The following is a 17,445-nucleotide window of genomic DNA, read 5'->3' as shown; positions in this document are numbered from 1 at the left end:
ATCACTTTATTCTTAATCGTTCTGGGAACTTATATCACTTTATGCTTAATTGTTCTGGCAACTTATATTACTTTATGCTTAATCGTTCTGGCAACTTGTATCACTTTATGCTTAATCGTTCTGGCAACTTATATTACTTTATGCTTAATCGTTCTGGCAACTTATATCACTTTATGCTTAATCGTTCTGGCAATTTTCAAATTATTTAAGGCTATTTTGGTATCAAATACATCATGCTAGAGTCAGTGCAATATTTGAGGAAATTGATGTTTCACGCAGATTTACATCATACTGAAACTGCTGAGGTTGTATCAATATTTTGTTGTCTCAATTAACAAAATCTACTTCCTTCACACGCAAAGTGGTCATTCAGTTTTTTTTTCAAAAATAAAGGCTGTATTATTATCTAGTTTATAATACCTATAGATATATACTATAAGTTTTTTTTTTCTTTTATGGTCATGTGCTTGATTGGGATGAATTTGCTTTTTGAAATTAAATGTTTCTTAATGTTGCAAATAAGTTTCGGTTTCCAGGACTTACACCTGATATAACCAGGCTTATCACTTAACAGTGATGTCTAGATTCTCTCTGACTTGTTCCAGATTCAGTTAACCTTTCTTTTGAAATTGACTCTATTAATTGAGACTGTAAAAATATCTTCAGAGATATCAGGCTTATAATTTTGTACGCCAGACACACGTTTCGTCTACAAAAGATATCATTGACGCTCAAAAAAAAAAAGGCCATATAAAGTACGGAGTAGAAATGAGAAATAAAGTTAAGAAAAACATAGTGTGTACAATTTATAGAAGAATAAAAATTTTGAAAACAGACATATTATGGAATTTTCGTTTCTGTTAATGTTTCCATTAGTATGCCATTGATGTTAAACTTCTGTAATTGATTAACATAAAGTCTTTATAAAAGAACAAAATCAGAATAAACAAAACAAATATTTGTCTTTTGTATAAACCATTGCCATAGCAATGTCATATACTGTCTTGTTTGTGTGACAAAGACACGCTTTAGCTGAATACAGAATAGTTTTTACATTTGTTTCCGTTGGAAGCGAAAATTAGATGTTTCAAAAATAAATTCGGAACTGATGATAATGAATAAAGGAAATATCTGAACTATAAAACATAATCAAAATCATCCAATAGTGCAGGTTTGAAATTTGATTATTGTAAGTGAAATTTCTAGTTACATGTTGTGATTCACGGAATGACATTGGTAAGTTGAAAAAGATTCTTCTTTTAAAATTAAAGTACATTATTAATGTAAAAAATTAAACCAGTTATCTAAAATCATCTTGTTATTAAACACCCAAAAATCACTAAATATTAAAACATTTAAATCGTAAAATGATGTATGGAATTGATTTATTTTCCCTTTTAATGTGTATTACGATGAGGATAGGGGTGTTTGAACAGAAATATGTAAATTTTGCAGAATAATTGTTCTATTATTCTACTGGATACATTTAGTACAGGAAGGAGACCCGAACGAATGGTTGTTGGTGTTTCAAACCGTTTAAATGCTTGTTAACAAATGGAGACGATACTTGATTGAAGAAAACAGTACCCATATCCCTTACCGGCTATCAGTACTCCATTGAAAAAATAAATTGTGTTCCAATGGATATAGGGAGTTTAAAAAAAAATCTGATTCGAACAATAGCAAAATCGATTGTTTTGAATTACAATTCGGAACACAGATCCTATTTTATCAGCCGTATTGAGTGTGATACCCTGTTTACATGTAGTGACGAAAATGTCCACAACCGTAACATCATTTCAATTATTAGTGAATTGAGTACTAAGAAATTTTCACACCAATGACAGTTAAGAGACCCAATTCCAAGAAAACATTTGTCTACCTTCTGAAGTTGTGTAGTTATTAGTTAGATCTTGTTTTTACATATAAAAATAAGAAGATGTGGTATAATTGCCAATGAGACAACTCTCCACAAGAGACCAAAATGACCTACATGTTTACTGGTTAGGTTAAATTTCAAACTAACTTTTCCGACACACACATACATACCCACACACCTGCATCGTTTATCGGGCCTTTTCTGAAGTAGTCTATGACCGTTTAAACCTTTGCTGTGATGTCAGTCCGTTCATTAATTGTGTTTATCCCATGAATTAACGCTTCTGAAATCGGTCGCTTAAATGGTCATCTACTTATATTCAATGGATCAACAGAAATATATTTCTTTCTTCTTAAATTATGCGGCGTTGTTTCAGCATTCTCATTATGAAGTCTGGTCTATTTAGAACCTTCAAAATGTAATACCATTTGTGAATTTGTTCAATTTTCACTTTTTTGGATAATTTAATTCCTTGTAGAATCTGTTATTTTCACCTGCCGTTCCTGTGAATCTACCCAAACCTTTATCAAGAAATGTGGTATGATTGTCAATGAGGAAATATCCACAAGAGACCAAGTGAAGTTGAGTAAGCAACCATAGGTCACCGTTTTGCCTTCAAGTCATGAGCCAAACTCATACTGTATAGTCAGTTATAAAAGTCTTCGACGTGACAAAATGTAATGATGCGACATTAAACGAAAAAACAAATTGGCAGACAGCAACCAACTACCACTGAAATACAGGCTTCATTGGTAAATTTAGTAAAAATTTAGAAACTAAGATTCCAACTCCCTCAGGCAAAGTTGACAATAGATGAAGAGGGGCGTAAAGGTGGGGGGGGGGGGGGGGGTATCTGCATGGAAGAACGCGAAATAATATTGCCATTTCACGATGAACGAACAATTAAAAATTTCATGCACGTTGATCTTTTTACCGATTTCACGAAACACGGTGAATAACGAACCTTTTTTCACGGCTGCACGTGAAATAAAAATGGCAAAACACGTTGCACGAAAATAACCCTTTACCACCCTCGATGAATTTTGTTATTTTTAGGTCCCTTTTGGTCATATAGTTCTTCACATGTTTTGGTCATTTACAATCTTGGCAGTCAAATGTTTAGGGTTTAGCGTTCCTTATGAAGGCAAATTAAAAAAAAATGAGCTTCGGACGTACGAAATTGATAAAAAGTTACTTTTGTGTACAATCATATAGAGTGTGGCTGGGTTCAACATGTTTGCGAGCGCACGTTTACTTCTCTTTACAGTTGTGACTGTGCTTACACCATAGGAGACCCATCGTCTACAAACTGTTTGATATCTAAGATGCTGTTTGATAAATATAATTTCTGTTTAAAGTCCTTTTTTACAGGATGGGAACACGGCACTCAAAATGAGTTTTATATGCATTGTAATAAATCTAGTTATTTTTTGTCAGCAAATTTAAAACAAAATTATTTCTGGTACAATACTAATGAGAATTGCACGTTTATGTACATATTTTATGTTTCATTAATTAATTCTCAAATTCAATTCGTAAAGCATCATGAGTATAGATGGAGATGTTGATTAAATTAATTTCCTGTCTAAATATTTAAGTATCATTACTCACTAATGTGTTGTAAATTACAAGTTAATCTATAAGTCGAATAAAAGCAAATGAAAATGTTTTATATATTTTCAATAATAGATTCTACCTCGTGTATACTTTTATAATTTTTTATCAGCCACTGTGCATTGCGTCATTCAAGAAAAGTATGTGGTTATTTGAGCTTGCTGTTAAAAGGGCCCAATTAAAAACAAAATGTTCACATTAAAAGGGCGTCTGACAATTTTAGATCAAGTAAATATGTAATTACCTTACTTAATGAAAACTTTTTTCGGAATCAAATATTGGCTGTGGAATAAACTTTAGTTGTAAGTAAAATTAAGAATTTATTGATTTGAACTCTTAATAAACGAAAATATACTTCCTGAATGATAGATTGCATGATTTACATTCATACTAACAATAAGGAAACGCTCGTTCATAGTCATGAAGAAAGGGATTATCATTCTCTCACATATACTTAGACGCACGTTTCGTCTACCAAAGACTCATCAGTGACGCTCAAATCATTAACTTTAAAGGCCAAAAGACGTTAAGTTCGTAAAAGATACCATTTGCTCAACGAACTTTTGCTTTTTCCATTGTATATTCTAATTCTTGTTTTTACAAATGCAAAGTCATATAGTGTTGACAATAATCATAATGTCAATGCCACATCTCCTCTCTCTGGAATTCTTCATGCTCTATATAGAGCACACAAATAGGTCTTGATATACTAGTTACGTAGGTAAGATTAAGTCTATATATGGACATATCTAGTTATATGCATCAGAGAAGTTTTGTGTAACTTTTAATTAAAATTGCAAATGGCGATAAAAACACATACTATTTACTCAAGTTGTGAATAAAAGACGTGTAGCATACATCAAAGAGAAAGAAACCAACGACAAAATTAAATAAAATAAATCTAAAAGGCAAACATATTCTTTAAAAATAGACAGTTTTGTATATAATATGTCAAGTTCTTAATCGTCCCGAATCAACAAAAATAAGTTAAGAAATGAAGAAATTTAAGCAGGAACTATCTGTCACTAGTACTAAATTCTCTGAAAAACAACAAGAAGGAAAAAAAAGACATCAGTCTATTTAGTTAAGCTATTTCCAACTGATTTTTACAGTTTGTTCTTATGTTGTGCTTTTACACCACATCCTTGGTTAGAAAGAGGGTTGAGCGCTTACAGCATGTTTATTCACAAAACCTTCTTTATGTGTCTGTCCCAAGTGAGAAGCCTATGATTCAGTGGTTGTCGATGGTTCATGTCTGAAATATATGTTTTTTGTTATTTGTTTTTGTCACAAGACAGGCCGTTAGTTTTTGCGTGTGAATTGTGTCCCATTTTGTCATGTTTGAGTCTTTTATAGCTGACTTTACCCGGTATCGGTTTTGCTCCGTTCCAGACATTACGTATAATTATAGTTGCTTACATCCACGCCATTTGGATAGTTGTTTCATTGGCAGTCATACCAAATTTCGTTACACTTACACTTAAGATATGACATCACCCAACAATTGACATAGGTCTTAACAGACATGTTATTTTTGTCCGGATTAAACAAGATTTTTAAAATTTCAGTCCTCTCCTGTTTAAAACTCGATCAGTTTACTACTAAAAGCTATATCACGTGACATTTATTACAAACAGTATAGGAAAAGCACTGACTCGAAAAATAACTGCTCATTAGAGAAACGAAAGTACAATTTGACACAAAATAATGATTAGCAATAGTTTACTTCATCAAAGAATGATTGCTCAAAGCAAGTTCAAAGTACTCTGCTTGATTATATGAACGCATGTCGTCTTACACTCTAAAATCAGTTGCAGTAATTCAAAGAAGATATCCATAAGGAACTTCATAAACAATACAGGAAACCACGATACCCGTAACAAACTGTACAGAATATCAATGCATGAAAAAATGTATACACTAATCTAGTCTTATAATCACTACATAAAAGTATCAAACTGCAAGGCATGTTTTTTTTTTCATTTGAAGAAGAGGTTTCAGTTTACAAAGAATATGAACAAAGAAGGAGAAAATAACAGACACTGTTGGATTTGTTCTTTTCCTTTTCATTATATTTTCTTCCATCAGTTAAAAGATGTCCCCATGAATAAAAAAAACCAAATACTTTTCTTTGAGTGCATGCAATTTTGCATTAAAGCATAAAGCATCTCTAAGATTACATTAAGCAATAGAAACAGACAATTTATATCTAATTCCTCTTTCCATGTTATTAATTCTTATTAGTAAACATTTACATTGTATTGACATGTTTTATTGCTTTTTTAGTTTAAACCATGAGCTGTGTTGAAAACCACAGGGGATACGCATGTTTAGACTTGAATGACAATGTTATTGTTGATTTAATAGAATTTGCATAAAATGAACACTAATCAATTAACTATTAACCCTTTTAAAGAACATGATATTATCTGTAGGATAGGTTTTCAGACAAATTAAAAATGCATATAATACCTTGTCTAGATAGCTATTTAATGTAAAGTGCAATTGTCCGCGCCGAGAACACAGATTATGTAATCATATAATTGACCAAAAACGGATGTCATATTTTCTGGTATAAACGCGATATCTTTATGAAATATCCTGCTGATATTGAAATTGCATATACATGCCTAGATCGCTTTTACATGTAATGTGAAATCGTCCGCATAAAACACACAGATAATGTAATCATCCATTCGATCTTATAATTGATTGGCAAATGTTTATAATTTACTGCAAACGAACGTCTTATTTAAAAAAAAAAGAACTCCCCTATATTCGATATGCTTACTATTAGACTAGAGAATGGAAACGGGGAATGTGTCAAAGAGACAACACCCCAACCAAAGAGCAGAAAACATCCCAAGGCCACCAATGGGTCTTCAACTTATCATCTATTTTGCAATTACATGGTTTTGAAAAAGGTACCGTATAATGACACTGTTCCTTTCCTAAAAGTTCTAAATTTGAAACAGTTGTTTTTACTGAATACCTTAAACCTTTACCTCTCACACAGATTATTGAAAAGTTTGATGACTATAATAATAATGATGGAAGCTATCCCATTTAACTAGAAATAAAAGCAACCATATACAGTTATAAAATTGAGAATGGAAACGGGGAATGTGTCAAAGAGACAACAACCCGACCAGAGAGCAAAAAACAGCTCAAAGCCACCAATGGGTCTTCAACACAGCGAGAAAATCCCACCCGAAGGCGGGCTTCAGCTGGCCCCTAAACAAAAATGTGTACTTGTTCAGAGAAAAATGGACTAAACTCCGAAACATATAAATGAATCGAAATAAAAAAAAAACATACAAGACTAACAATGGCCAGAGTTTCCTGACTTGGGACAGGCGCAAAATATCGGCGGGGTTAAACATGTTTTGTGAGAACTCAACCCTCCCCTATACCTCTAGCCAATGTAGAATAAACAAACACACAGCAATACGCACAGTAAAACTCAGTTCTAAAGAAGTCCAAGTCCGATGTTAGAATAGGTAACAGAAGAAACTAAGCAAAATGACAATGATAACAAAGGACTACTAGCAGTTACTGACATACCAGCTCCAGACCTCAATTAAACTGATTGAAAGATTATGTCTTCATCATATGAAAATCAAGCACAATCCAATACAGAAAATGATATGGGTAGTAGAGCACTAATCTTTACGATAAAAGAAATGATAATAAACTTTCCATTATTATGTAGCAAATATCAGCAGTATCTGCATTAGGAGTTACATATCTCCAGTTAATATTTAGGGCTTGCATTTTCTATCATGACTTCCTTGATAGAGGATTTCTGCTTACAAGAAAATCATCATAGAACCCTATATCCCAAACATTTTGTTGTAATTAATTGACAAGAAACATTAATACTTTTTATTTATAACCACAGCTTAAATGGAGGTTGATGCAAAACTATATATTTTGTTCATGCAAAATGTGTATAATTTGTCTGCCCAAATACTTAGTCTATGAAAAATGACCTCTGCTTCTGCGGTTGTGACAATATTCATCAAAAATATTTTTTATATGTGATGTTACTGTTGTGTTTGTTAAGTATCATGTTTCTGAAAAATATTATCACATATTATTAAATTTTATCTGGTATTGATTCCGAATGACTGCAAAGTAGTTGTTTTTTAGATGCTAAATTCCTCAAAATGTACGGGAAAACTCATTTACTTGGTTGCCATGGCAACCGTGGCCTAGCAACATTTTGGTGGGCATTTTTCTTACTTTTTTACCTGATTACATGTTTTGGCTAAGTTTCAGGAAAATCGGTGACTATTTTTGCGGACCCCCCTATATAAAATGGTTGGTGGTTACAGATAACTGCTCTTAAACACAAATGTAAAATTTTATGAAAATTACGGAAAGTATATGGTGTATTTATTCATGACAAAAGTTCAAACACACATTTCTCAAACCAAAAGCAACGGAAGAGCTCTTATATTGCTGTAACTTGACGTACCCAGTTTTAACATATTTCTAATATAAAAGCCTTATAAAAAGAAATTTGTATCAAGTTAAAAAACTTACTTTGGTGCAACCGATTTATTATGTCATTGATTGAAACTAATAAAATATATATTAAAATAATTCAAAATGCAAGTTGTCAACAATTATAGACACTTTCATTTGTGTGTTTAGAGATTGTAGGAATTTTTTTTTTCATTGCACTGCTAGATCATTAAAGCGTTTGTCGTATTTTCTCTCTATGTATTTGTCATAGGAAATTCAGCATTTTAATCAAATGTATGATTTAAGAGGAACACATGTTTCACATCAAATACAGTACAAAAGATGAAATATGGAAGCATGTTTCTTGATTTGTTCCGTTTTCAATTTGTCAAGAACTGCTCTGTGTAGGACGTATTTTTGTTGATTAAAACTTACTGTTAAGGGAACTTTTAAAAATTAGAAATATGGTTATAAATTATGGATAGTTTACGGAAACGGATATTAAGGTAAGTTCTTATACAATCACAATCAAATGATACCGTCGATGTATTGATGAATAAAGAGGGAAATTGGATAAAAGACATATAGACAGTAACCTTGCAACAATTTGATGTAAATTGCAACACTAGGGATAACAATTCTGTTGCTTTGAATAATAATTTTGACCTTATTGACGGCTATTTAAGCCAATGAACGTTTAGAAAATGACGATTTGTAATAAACTCCAGTTAAATTATAACTTATTTGATAACGATATTGGCAGTTTTGTATACTAAGTATATAGTAAAGTAACAAAAATACTCAAATTCAAAACGGAAAGTCCCTTATCAAAAAGCATAGCAAAATCAAAAGCTCAAACACATCAAACGAATGGAAAACAACTGTCATATTCCTGACTTGGTACAGGCATTTTCTTATGTAGAAAATGGTTGATTAAACCTGGTTTTATAGCTAGCAAAACCTCTCACTTGTATGACAGTCGAATAAAATTGAATTATATTGACACGTTGTGTGAACAAAACAAACAAACATGATAGGTAAAAATGCCAAAAAAAGGGGTACAGCACTCAACATTGTGTTATAATGGTAATCACTATAAAACAAACAAATATGCCAACAAAGAAAAACAAAATGGCATATAGACATAGCACATACTAAGTATGTTATACCAACAAAATCGTCCACGTGTTATTTTCACAGGGGTAAGATACCTTCCCCAAGGGGTAGGATAACATATCATTTCATTGCTCATGTAAGATCAAAACGATTTTTAACTATGACATCATGTCTGAACAATGCCAATGACGTAATTTTTTGTGATGACGGAATAGGAGACATTCTCTAACTTGTTGATTGGGTGTCTGATTGGGAAACAGATTTAATTATTGATTAAATAATAATTTTAACACACACAAAAACCGCAATTTGAATAGTATGAATCTTGAATTGTACTGTTGTTTTTCTGATATTTCACAAGTATTAAATCAAATATATTTTTGACTGCTTATCATTTAAATGATGACCAAAAATAAATAATGAATAGATTAATACATGTCTTTTCAATGTCTGTCTTTTTATCCCTCAATTGATACGTGTCCTTGGGTAAAGCACTCTGGCAGATATCAAGATCTCGGGGTAAGAACAGAACATCTATGTATTAAAAGGCCTGTATCAATTTATAATTAGTAAATTGACGTATTTGTTTCTTATGTACTTGACTTTTTAATCATCAGATTTTGTATTTGTTAGCATTTAGCTTTATCTTGATAATATTTAGACCAGTAATGTGCATCGTCGCAGCAAACGATGATTTGCTTATCAATTGTAGGATAGAAATATATTTCTGAATGTCAAATATTGCATTATTTAGAGTTAGATTGTGTAGATTGACATGTAAAACAGATTTATTCATAACAATTTCATCATCCAATTTATTTCCTCTAACTTATGTAATTTACTCACGGCTCTCTGAGTATCATTTTTATTAATGAAAGACACTTGGACATTATGATTAAAGAAAATCCCATTTAGCAAAATGTTCATCAAAGCAATTCTAATATAAAGCTGCCGTTCTACTCCTACATATGTCTAAAACTTTGATTTGTTGTCCAATCCGTCAACAGAGTTCATTTATCTCAGACGTTCAACAAATGTAACAAAAAAAAACTTCGGCTATTGAATTGTCGTGAGATCTTGCGAGTTATAAATATATGTTCCGGACCATATGCGTATTTGAACCATACGAGTATGGTCATGACCATTTGCGTATTTATGTACTATTTACATTACTGTTACTTTCATAAGGTATGACCCTTCAAGGGGTCAAACATTGGAAGTTTCTAAAAATGATATTTCGACTTATTTAATCACTTTGTAATAATTTTTACATTATTTATGAATGACGAAAATTTTAATCACAAGTTAGAATTATAGTAAAACCATTTTGATATGGTCAGTATCGATTGTAACTTACGAAACACTTCGAAAATAACTAACTTCAAGAAATACGTAAATGAACCGTTTAACAAGAATTCAACAATTTTACTGCATTAAACCCTCTGTTTTTATTTTGGTGTTTCAATTTGTATTTTTGTTTATAAAAATTTCTCAAATATTTCAAATTATTTTTAGATATTTAATTTTTAGGCTCCTATTCATACGGCGATTTTACAATTACAGTAGTTTATTCGTGTTGCCCCTTTATTCTTATGTGGAAAATTAGAATTGAGGGTCAGCACAAATAGACTACTGTTATTGTAAGATCTTATCAATAGGAGTAAGAACACATCAATTAAGTGAAAATAAGTAGAAATTAGAAGAAAAAAAAAAATCGAAACACACGGAAAAAAGTCCATGCCCACCAACTCATGTGGTTTCACTTACAGACGAAAAAGTTGACAGGCTAAATATGTCGTAGTTAAAGGATTTTAGTTAGTAACTTGTGCAGATTTTGGTTCGGAGAACGTGCTGAGTGCTGAGTGTTCCTTCGAAGGAAGTTTGAATTTATTCGAAAAATACCTATATGGTCCGGCCCGTTACTAACCAAACGAGTATATATTCATATGGTCCGACCATACGCGAATGGTCGGATCATATGGGTATACGCATATGGTCATGACCATACGCATATGGTCCAAATACTCATATGGTTCGGAAAATATACATAGCAGTTTAAAGATTTCTCTCACGTTAAAATTATACGACAAACTCATCCACCGTTCAACTGCAGCAAAAAAAAAATTTGATTGTAGCCACCAGATAAATAACAAAATATTATAAAACACCCCTTCAAGCATTGAAGTGTAAAAATTCCTTGTGTTGGATACAAATGAAGGTAACATTATGTTTTTTATGTCTTTTGCAATCATAGAAATATTCAGAGGTATTGAAAGATTATAAGTAAATGGAAAAACTTAAAACAAAAACCAAGCTCTTATATTCGTATAATTAAAAGTTAGAACAAATTCTACACTCAAACAAGAGAACATTTACACAATTCTGTTCATTAAAATTCTATTACGACATCAATTTAACAGATACGTGTATATATATATAGATTCTTACATTGATACCAGTGGATTATCGGATTTATCCAATCGAGAAAGTTAAATTATCAATTTTTAAGTCCAAGCCTCGGCGAGGACTTTAAAATTTATAATTTAACTATCGAGATTGGATAAATCCGATAATCCACGAGTAACTATGTAAGAATCTGTTTCTCTAATGACTAAAAAATAAATTTTCATTTTTTGTTAAACAAAAATCCCCTTCGAGTGCCTTCCAAATTTCACAAAGTTGTCAATTTCATTAACACCTGTTAGCATATTTTGATTCATTCAGTTAGCTGATTAAGGTTATGACCCTTAAACTCGTCCAATCATCTTCTGAGATCACCGGCAACCACACGTTGATTTATTTTTTTTTATACAATGAGTGCAGAAAGGTATAAATTGTCATAGAATTAGAGAAATGATAGTAAGACATCAAGGAATAATCCGACTAACGGCCTTCATTGGTATTTGGATAGAGCGGTAAGGCAAGAGTTGACGTTAAGTATAAGCCTACGGTCTTTATTTCTATTTGCATAGAGTCATCAGACAGTTTAACTTATACTTTTTTGCGAATAATGGCTTTTATTGATATATGAGAGGGAGCCTTATCATCCTTTCTCGGTTTGTCAATGGATTTATTCAGCCAAGCCGGTTTTCAATAGTTATGTTCTACATTAGAAAACCATGTTTGAGTACGAGTTATATGTATTAATAAGACATAAATTAAAACAGTCATTTAAAGTAAAGAATCACAGGTAAATAGATATAAGGAGATGTGGTATGAGTGCCAATGAGACAATTCTCCATCCAAGTCAAAATTTATAAAAGTAAACCATTATAGGTCACAGTACGGTCTTCAACACGGATCCTTGGCTCACACCGAACAGTAAGCTATAAAGGGCCCCAAAAATTACTAGTGTAAAACCATTCAAACGGGAAAACCAACGGTCTAATCTATTTAAAAAACGAGAAATGAGAAACACTTATGAACCACATCAACAAACGACAACTACTGAACATCAGATTCCTGACTTAGGACAGGTGCAAACAAATGCAGCGGGTTTATACGTTTTAATGGTACCAAACCTTCACCCTTTTTCTGAAACAATAGTGTAACATCACAACATAGAAAGACATACTATAAAATATCAACTGAAATAGCTTAACTCAATCAAAGGACATATTAACACCATTGAACATACACTGAACAAATACATTTGACCTATGATACAATGTAAATACAAAATAAATAAACTAAGGGAATAATAATAAAAGTAACATGTTATATCGGTATGAAATGTTAAACAATTAAAGAAAAACAATATGATCGAACAAAAATATCAGCCATTTGCAATAACTTTAAACACAGGTAAATGAAAATAATTTTGTTGTTAGGTATACGTGTACAGTTCAAATAGAGAAAGGAAATATTTTTACAAAATAAATAATTTTGATGTTCATAGTACGAAGTGAAAATTTATAGTTATACCAAACACTTATCAAAGCTGGTATATAGACCAGATATAACCCTGAATAACATTAAATAACAAAAAAGCAATACAATTAGTATCAACAGGTCAAATAAACAAGAAAGTACGATTTGAGAGTACTCGCAGTTACTGACAGCTAGTTAAAAGCCAAAACAATTAATAATAAAAAATCATGCATCAGAGACTAAAATCAACTAAAATACATCCCATGGATTTAGTATTTTAACGTCATGGACAGTCAAAGAAGACATGACTAGTGCAATGCCAAAAATAAATGTATCGACAGACAGTAGGATAGTTAGGAGTTTAACCTCTTTATAGATCAAAACGAACGTGGGTGTGTCTTTATACATCCCGTTTGAAAAGAATACAAATTTAGTTATGTTTTAATTTGCTGATGACAAAATCGATATTAGTGCCAATGTAAACTATATTCAAAGATCTAATTACAACATTGGTAAGATAACCTTTACTAATAAGTTTGTTTAAAGGTTCGATGAGTTTACACGGATCACATAGTGATTTCCGCGCTTTAAGTACAATATTACCGTAAAATTTAGGATGTGAAATACCGTTTTTAATCAGTTTTCTACAAGTACAGCCAAATTTACTAATCAAATCTTTGTATCTATGAAAGAACTTAGCAAAAGTTTTACGTAATTTATGGTAACGAAATCCCTGATTTAATAATTTACCAGTGATGCATTGATTACGTTCGTTAAAATCTATGACATCACTACACACACGGGCATAACGAACGAGTTGGGATATATAAACACCGTATGATGGAGCCAAAGGAACATCGCCGTCTAAAAAGGAAAATTAACAATAGGGAATGAAAAAGCTTACATTACAAGAAGAAAAATATAAAAAAATGCCCGAATAAGCTGTATACTGATATCATTGTCCAATTAAAAGAATCGTGCAACTTTTTACTATTTAGTGTATGCATGAATTAATAATACATAAATTGTAAAAGCTAAAACTCAATTATTTCGTTCAATGCATTTTTTCTATTGATTTTTTCTTCGTTTATTTCCGGTAATTGTTTCGCTAATTGTAAAGAATGACATTTTGGATGGCCATTACTTAATTCGTAACGAGGAAGAAGTCGTCAATATAAGGCAATATTTTCTGTCATTGTAAATGTAGACATTCCTTTTCCAGTTTTTGCACAAAAAGCGACACACATAAGACCAATTCATTGGTTTTAATTTAATTTCATAAAGCCTTTCATCTGTGATCTTTAAATCGTTCATTTTGAAGATTCTATAGCATTTATTTTTGTTTTCCTTTTGATCATATACCAAAGTATTCGTTAACACTTCATTAAGTAGCCAAAACAAGTATTAGAAGTACATTTTATTTGTTTAAAATAAGTATAAATACCATATAATTATAGTTGTTGTTATTGTAAAAGTGCATAATTCAAAATTGAACTTTTTCTCAATTTACAACAGTGTCGAATGTGTTGAGATAGAAAGGGACACGAAATAAGAGGAGGTAAATGTTGGGGCTTATTTGACCCTGCTTATTCACCTAAAATAAAACACGGTATGAGTCTATTACATCACAATTTTTAACTTTAAAAAATGTGCATACAAGCCAAGCTTGAATAACACAATTTCACATTGACGACATTTAAGGACGTCATAAGCGTGATTTTCCGATTTTTTGCAAAATATTCTAATCTTAAGATCATTTGACTTAAACTAATATGGAACAGAATGCATATTAAATACTGTAGATTTTTTTTGGGGTTGACGGTTGTGCTTTATATTTTAGCCTAACTGCAATGTTTTATTAAAGTACACATATTTAAAATTTTTGAAATATCTTAGATCTATTGACTATTTGATCCCAAATTGTACCTTCTTCTTTGTCCCTTCTTATCTAAAACTTAGTGTAACTGAGTGAACCCTTCGAAATGCATTTTATAGTTTTCTGTACGTAAAAATTAGGTGACTGGAAATTGTCTTCCTTCCTATAAAATAAATAGGACAAACTGTTCTTAATATTACAGATAAAAATAACATAAAAGACCCTTTTTTGTACACTATGTAATGAACGAATCGATCAAAATGACGGCGACTGAAAGAAAAGATGTAAAATGCTAATTCTGAATAATGACAAGTAATTCATTGGTAATGAGCTAGTCGTTATTGTACGTCATCTCTTAATCACTATTGAATGACCAAAGACATCCTGTTGATTAAATTGGTGTCTTGTGAAACAAAGTATCCAGTTAACCTTAAACTTATTCCATTTAATGGTTGTATAATTGAAATAATGACAGAAATATATAAATGAGTCTGGAAAATATACCAAATAACAAGACGCATCCTTTGTTGAAGTATTATGCTATTTGATCAACATTTACTAAGTGCGTATCAATGAAACTCTATAAAACGCAATTACTTATATAATCTAATTTGTAAATCTTGTATCTATCTTTCAATTTAGCAGATTTATTTATTGCAAAGCATTGCAGGATAGTTTCATGTAGTAATTTATGAATAATCTTTGTTTTCTGTCAAATGATAAATATATTTTTCTCGTGAACTTAAAAAAGAAGTTCACATTTTGTTGCATTCATTGTTAAATCACATGTGCGATTTATATTTTCAGATAAAATGAACTGAGTTAAAAGACTTAAATCAGCCATGCCGGATAGACATTTTATGGAAACGATTGAAGACTTTATGAAAACATTCAAAAATAATTCACAAAATTTATCAGCAGCTCATGCCTTTATTCTTCATACGGCAAATGTAACAGGCAACTCAAGCTCGAGTACAAAAGGACATAATGAATCTGGCGATATTATAAGGAACATTTTGCTTGTATTAGCGTATGGAACGTTGACTTTCATCTCCTTGTTTGGTAACAGTATCGTCTGCTATGTTATCATTCGAAACAAAAGGATGTACACAGTTACGAATTTCTTCATTGCTAATATGGCAATGTCGGATTTGTTGTTGACTTGTTTTAACGTTCCGTTTAATATAGCAAAGAACTTAGTGACTGAATGGCCATTTGGAGACTTCCTCTGCCATTTTGTTAATCTATCCTTGATGGTATCGGTATATGTGTCAACGTTCACACTTACGTCTATTGCGTTAGACCGTCAAAGGGTAATTTTATATCCTTTGAAACCGCGGATAACTAAACCAGTTGGTTTGGGTATCCTGGCAGTTATATGGATAGTCGCCATTTTGTTCTCATTGCCTTATGGAATTTACAACAAAGTTCAAAATGTAAGTTGGTTGACAAAAAATGTACGACGTTGTCGACAATCTTTTCCTGAGCCGGCGGAATTGTTTGAACAATGTTTGACTTTGATAACTATGATACTTCAATATATCATTCCACTTACAATTATTGCCATATCATACGGTAGAATCGTAAGAAAACTTTGGTTAAGGAGCAGTCTAGGTGCTGTAACTCAAAATCAACAAGTTTTACATGCTAGGGCCAAGCGAAAGAGTATAAAACTTTTGATAACAGTCGTTGTTGTATTTGGATTGTGTTGGATGCCAATAAATCTGTATCACTTACTGACAGATTTTCATCCAAATGCTGCAATTTTTCATTATGACAGTACAACGTTTTTCATCTTGCACTGGATAGCGATTAGCAGCACGTGTTATAATCCTTTTGTGTACTGTTGGTTGAATGAAACTTTCAGAGCGGAAGTGAAATCTTGCTTTGCATGCTGTAAGCGGCATAGGCGTGTACATCCGGGTGTTGAAATAGATGGAATACTACTACGTTCTGATAAGTTAAACAGTTATAGAAGTAAAACTTTCACAAGCATGGTGCGCTCAACGTCAAATTTCAGTTCAATTAAAATACACAAAATTGACAAGGGCGAACGAGAACAGGCATTTTTAGCTCGCGATGCGACGCAGTTAATTGAAAGAGACACATCTCCTGCGGCCCCAATGATTAAGACTGACGACAATCAGAACTCTACGTTGCAATGATACAAATGGAAAATAATTCACTGAAATAAACCCGACTCATAAAATTTCAGAAAACAGTGCAACTAAAGCAGTGAAGGCTGAGTATAGATTCATATGATATTTGAATAAAAACAGAACTTGTAATTAATGGCAATTTTTAAATAATGAAATGGCAGTTGAAATTAAAGGTATGCTAGAGGTATATTGTGTTTGTATTTTACATGTAACGATCTCTTGTTTTAATTAAGCAATATTTTAGGCGACCTCACACATAACATAAGGCTGTGAGAGGTACTATCATCAAATCAGTATATTCTGTCTTGCATGATTATGAATTAATCTGGACGGAACCCATCATTTGTTATTTCTTAGGAGTTTATGTTTTCTATCATCTCCTTATTCAAAATGTATTGCCAATTTACCTGAAGCTTCGCCGATATGATTGCCTTTACTACAGCAAAATTAAAGAGTAAAAC

General features: G+C 31.8%; 1 protein-coding gene across 3 annotated transcripts in view; it reads left to right on the top strand.

Annotated features, from left to right (window-relative positions):
* The window catches only part of LOC127735310 (G-protein coupled receptor 83-like), a 101,811-nt gene extending 84,640 nt beyond the window's left edge, over positions 1-17,171 (top strand). For all 3 annotated transcript variants that reach the window (XM_052245448.1, XM_052245449.1, XM_052245450.1), the window contains exon 3: positions 15,633-17,171. In XM_052245448.1, coding sequence (XP_052101408.1) covers positions 15,668-16,990 — 1,323 coding nt within the window. In that variant the 5' untranslated portion in view covers positions 15,633-15,667 and the 3' untranslated portion in view covers positions 16,991-17,171. The remainder of the gene's footprint in view (positions 1-15,632) is intronic.
* Positions 17,172-17,445: the final 274 nt, after the last annotated feature.

Source organism: Mytilus californianus, unplaced genomic scaffold (genome assembly GCF_021869535.1).
Source record: "Mytilus californianus isolate M0D057914Y unplaced genomic scaffold, xbMytCali1.0.p SCAF_3, whole genome shotgun sequence".
Taxonomy (NCBI): Eukaryota; Metazoa; Mollusca; class Bivalvia; order Mytilida; family Mytilidae; genus Mytilus; species Mytilus californianus.
This window is presented reverse-complemented; position numbering and strand designations above follow the sequence as displayed.